Source organism: Sinohyriopsis cumingii, chromosome 1, assembly GCF_028554795.1.
Source record: "Sinohyriopsis cumingii isolate HCF-2022 chromosome 1, ASM2855479v2, whole genome shotgun sequence".
Taxonomy (NCBI): Eukaryota; Metazoa; Mollusca; class Bivalvia; order Unionida; family Unionidae; genus Sinohyriopsis; species Sinohyriopsis cumingii.
In genome coordinates, this window is record NC_142961.1 from 104,452,722 (window position 1) to 104,458,002 (window position 5,281).

The window sequence follows — 5,281 nt, forward strand, 5'->3', positions numbered from 1 at the left end:
GTAGTTGGCCTACATCATCTTTTTACATTAAAGAGAGTCACTAAAAACTGTCTTCATTATTATGTATTTCTATCTTAACAGGAATGTTCTTTAGACTCAAGTCCAGTGTAGATACTTTAGGTTGAATAAGAAATTTGAAACCTTTTTGTTAGTCATACATGGTATTGATTTTCTATTCAAATCTCCGAGTGATATCACTGTGTGAATATGTACTCAACGAATTGCGACAATGAAATTTGCCAGTAAGAAAAGACGCGTCAATGCATGACGGCGACGTGTTGCTTGAATTGATTATTGCTATGTCATTGAAAAAAGGACCATTGAATCAGAAGAAAAAGATTTGCAGAGGTAATACCAAAGCTTATATCGGTAGCCGAAAGAGATGAATCTCATTAACCGTGAACATGGAGTAAGCACACACAAGACCTGAATCGGGATAACTTATCATGATACATTTAAAAAAAAAATAAGAATGGATTATACTGTCTAAAGTGTTTAAAATAAGTGTAAAAAGGTAACTTTAAAATCATTTTACTGTCTGTGGACCAAGACAAATTGTTTGGAATGCAAAGATCCTTTTATTTATGGACTGCTTAATAGGTGTTTTGTCTTGTTGTTTAAAAGCAATATCATAGATTTTATAGTGCACATATATTCGTGATCAATCCCAGTAAATATGACGCATCGGAAACTAAATTCAATGTTGTTGCTGTTCTTAGTGATCGTGTACATGCTTAAAGTCAATGCTCAGACATCGGATGATGCAAAGAATGTTTTATCTCAAATTTTTAATGCGTCTGCCTATAATAAGGCTGTTAGACCTACTTACTATCAAAATACGACAACCGATGTTGTTATTGACTTTTATCTTACAAGCATAATAAACTTTGACTCGCAGAATGAAAAATTTACTACTTCCGGTTACCTTACTATTAGCTGGAACGATTATTATCTACAATGGACTCCAGCGACTTATGGCGACCTGACAGGTACATTTATTCCTCAGGACAACGTGTGGAAACCGGATATATCTCTGCAAAATGGCGTATCCGAATTGAAAGGGCTTGGCTCCAGTAGTTTGTTTGTTTACGTGTTGAATGATGGCTCGGTCTTTTGGTATCCCATTGGGGTAGGTATTTCTTTCTGTACAAATATGATCAACTGTTATCGCTTTTAAGAAGAACCATTCTCCCTCGCATTTTAACGCTATCCTCACGCATCAACAATATATTAATATGGTTCCAATGATCTGTGAGCATTACTGGCTAAACCCCAAAGTATTTCCCATACCGCTTTCATGCTTTTACAAAAGCATGAAAGAAATAATGGTAGTTTTGTTATTTGATCATAAAACGTTGCTAAAAAGAATAGAACAGCTAAAGTGAACACGTTTCTTTCCAAAATTCGTTAGTTCCGTGTTGTCTAGTAAGGAACAATATATGTAAGTATAACTTTAGTGACACGAATGTTGAGAAAAGACGTGTAATGTATTTAGGATTGAGGTGAACAAATTCAATGGTAAGAACGAATGTACGGAGGCTAGACGGCAGTCTTCGCAACAATATGTTTTTCCTTACATGCCGCCCTTGTGTAAAGTATTCCGTTTTATTAGGCATTTGAACAATCAAATCATGTATCGTACACACTAAGTCTATAGATACTTATGAATGTTTGATGAACTGTATATTATTCTAAACATGTAGGACTCATTCCATATATTCTCAGTGGATGGAAATAAATATGAAACGTTTCAAAAAAATCCAATGAGCAGTTTAAAGATATGGCCAATTAATTTTAACCCTTTAATTTGATACTAGTACTTTGGGCTAGACAAATCAAATTCACTATATACGAATTAACTGTTGCTATAAGGTCCGTGTTGGAACTTTAAAAATAATCACACAGAACAACGGTATTTAACTATATAGTAAATAAGATGAAGTCAGATTTATTGGATAAACGAAGAATGAATTAAAAACCAGTTTAAATGGCCTTAAGATTAGTGAAAACTTCTTAGAGATTCCAAGGCGCTTCACAAGGGCGATATTGCTTATTAACTGATTCGTTATTTGAACAGAAAATATTATGAAGCCACTCAGAGATATCGCTACGTCGCATGCTTTTGCAAAAGAAATGAAGTTGCATAAGCAACAAAACATCGCTAGTACTGCTGTCATAGATTTAACAACACACTCGTGATGGACCAGTGCTGGTCTGTAAAGGTTCCTGGAAATCTGCCTAGAGGTTGTCTTAATGATTCAACCTGAACATTTTATATATTTCAAGTATATCCACTTTGCTTGTAAATTTATCAATATTTTCATATTATTTAAAAAACAATATTCGTTCGAAAACGAAAACAAGATTATTGCGCTGAAGTATATTTTTGAACTGTATACTTCGTCCTTAAGCCCGACTTAATGTCAAGAATTATTAAGTTTAGACTCAGCTATAAGATTTACGTTTGTGAAATATGGACCGGGGCCTAACATAGAAAGTCTGGAGATCGTAATGTAGTTCTCCGACAAATTAGTAAAGTTGAATTTTCAAAACCACCCTTTTCCCATTTTGGGAATCACTGGATAGATTTATGGAACCTTATTTGCAAAAGCTGGTTCATCCACTTCAGCGGTCTTTAACTTATTTGGCACATGGGAACTTTATGTAAACTCTTTCTAACAAAGCTGTTTTACGTTTGACAGATTCTTATTTATAACATGAATACTGTGTTATTTACGTTAATATACCTATCCGATGATTCTCATATATGTAGCACTTGTACTAACCCGTCTTCAAGTTACAGACGGCGTCATAACGTCACATAAAGGAAAGGCGTAACGAAGTAGGCCTCGCATTGCATGTCAAAGTAATTGTACTAAGCTAGACTGTGGTAGGTAAAATGGAATCAGTGTTAAAGGCTCGCAAACATAGACATTTTTGGACTCGTTTCATAAAGTCAATTTGAAATGAGCACTCATGTAAGATTCTTTGCATTGTATATCAAGTACTCCACGACCATTTATGGGCCATCACTGTATCCTTATGCTTCACCACAAATCTAAGGAAGGGCCATAAATGTGTCATGAGAGTGGGCTACAGTTTGAACCATTCTGATGAGACAGTCCTTAGAACTTATTGACACTGAAAAATAATTCATTACAATTTGAAAACAAATCATTTGGCAGTCAATAATTTGCTCAATTTCTTTTCCAGATTTTTGAGTCAACATGCGGAATTGATATTACCTACTTTCCTTTTGATATTCAAACTTGTTCCTTGAAATTTGTGGCATGGAGTTACACGAAAGTGGAAGTAAATGTTACGGAGGGGGAGAAGGGAATTATCCTTGATCAATACGAAGAAAATTCGGAATGGTCAATTATTGACACGAGCGTAGATACGTTACAGGAATCTTCTGACGCTGCAGTTGTATTTTCAATCAAATTAAAAAGAAAACCACTTTTCTTTTTGTTAAATGTCATATTACCAGTCATAATGTTGTCTCTACTGAATGTCTGCATATTCGTACTTCCGGCAGAATCCGGAGAAAAGGCTTCGTTTTCTGTGACAGTATTTCTTGCTCTGGCCGTCTTTTTGACAATCGTCACAGCAACACTGCCACAGAATTCAGAAAAAGTTTCCTTTCTCGGTATTTACTTGGTACTAATGGCCTGTTTTAGTACTTTGATCGTCATTTTGACGCTGTTTTTACTTCGTCTGAATTTTAGGGATGTGGATGAGGACCCAATCCCATCATGGCTGATCAAACTTCAAGGGGTCGTGGAAATAGTCCGATGCAGAAGACATAAAAAGGTGCATCCGGCAATGATGAGAGAGGCTGAGGTTCCTAATTTTGATCCTGGTTACACAGTTTCTACTGAAGAAGCAACTTCAGTAATCAAAAACTCAAAATCACCAACACCAGATGAGAAGCCTAAAATCACGTGGAATCACATCTGTAATGCCCTCGACTTCATTTTCTTTTGGATTTTCTTTATAGCAACATTTATCACCACAGTGACAATATTTTCAATCTGTTCAAAAAATGCTGCATAATAATGACTTTCTTTCCACCACTTTTAAGTCATACAACTTCTCATTATCTTCCTTTTGATTCAATGTTGAGTCACTGTGAATTTAAGTTATGCTATCTGAATCTTCAGTGAACTCTATCTTGGCGGTTATCTTCTTATACAGGACATAAAACTCAACATTTATGAACGTTATATTTGCGTGGGCCTTAGATATATCGAGCATATATACATATACGTAATCTGTCGATAAAGGGAAATAAAACTATCCTCTTTTGTAGACGTCAATGTATTGAAATATACCTAGGTATGTGATATTTGTATTTTACGTTCCCGTTTATTGCTAGTTATTATTAGCTAGTAAGATATTATTTGTTGATTGTGGGGAGTCAGTATTGTGAATATTTTTCTCAACCCTATACATTTTCCAGTTTATATGAGCAATATTCATAATATACAGTATTCACGAGACTTAGTAGTAGCATGGTTTAATTTTTTATAAACTGGACACTCGCTGATTTCTTAGCATAAGGAAATGTTCTCAGATGTTTGAATAAATAAGAGTGTAATAATGTTAGCTTTTAATAATCCGTTGCATTAGATTTGTGTCGTGTTCTGTGGTACATGTCGTGTGATATCAATCTAAGCTTGGTTTCTTTTAGTGTCCATTTAAAGGTGAACAAATAAAGTCCTTTATGAATCTGATCTGTTGTATTGCTACCGACAGGAAGTAATTTGAGGTGGAGTGGAGTATCTTGTTAGAGAGGGCGAACCAGTCGTTATAAAAGTGTGTAGTAACGGACGTATTTTTTTTTACTAGACATCAGGCCAGTTAAGCATCGTATTTAGTTTGAAAATAAATTATTAATTCCTCAAAATCTCTCATGCTTGAATTAAACTAATCAAAATGGTTTTGAAGTGAGTTCCTTTCCTGTCAGGATTTATAAATTTATAGTTGGGTTTGTTTGATTGATAAAAAAGAACCTTCTGATTGAACCATCCTCCCAATATCCCCTACCCCTCCCCTACCCTCACCCCGTTTTCACTAAACGCAAACTTATTGAACTTTTGACTATTACTTTCTCAACTATAGCGATATTACAAAATCCCCGTACCTGCGCGCATGTTCTTGATTAGCGAATATAAGTTGGCAAAATAATGGTCATTTTATTTCGCAACAGGAAAATTCATATAAGGGTAGACAACGGCTGTGTCCATTTGGTTGCTAAATGGTTGGGTCAGGGACGGCA

General features: G+C 35.2%; 1 protein-coding gene across 1 annotated transcript; it reads left to right on the top strand.

The window, feature by feature from the left end:
- Positions 1–218: 218 nt before the first annotated feature.
- LOC149807488 (neuronal acetylcholine receptor subunit alpha-6-like) lies at positions 219–4,736 on the top strand. The gene is made up of 2 exons (XM_089939998.1): positions 219–1,129; positions 3,214–4,736. The coding sequence occupies exons 1-2, from the start codon at positions 677–679 to the stop codon at positions 4,054–4,056; spliced, it is 1,296 nt and encodes a 431-aa protein (XP_089796124.1). The 5' UTR covers positions 219–676; the 3' UTR covers positions 4,057–4,736.
- Positions 4,737–5,281: the final 545 nt, after the last annotated feature.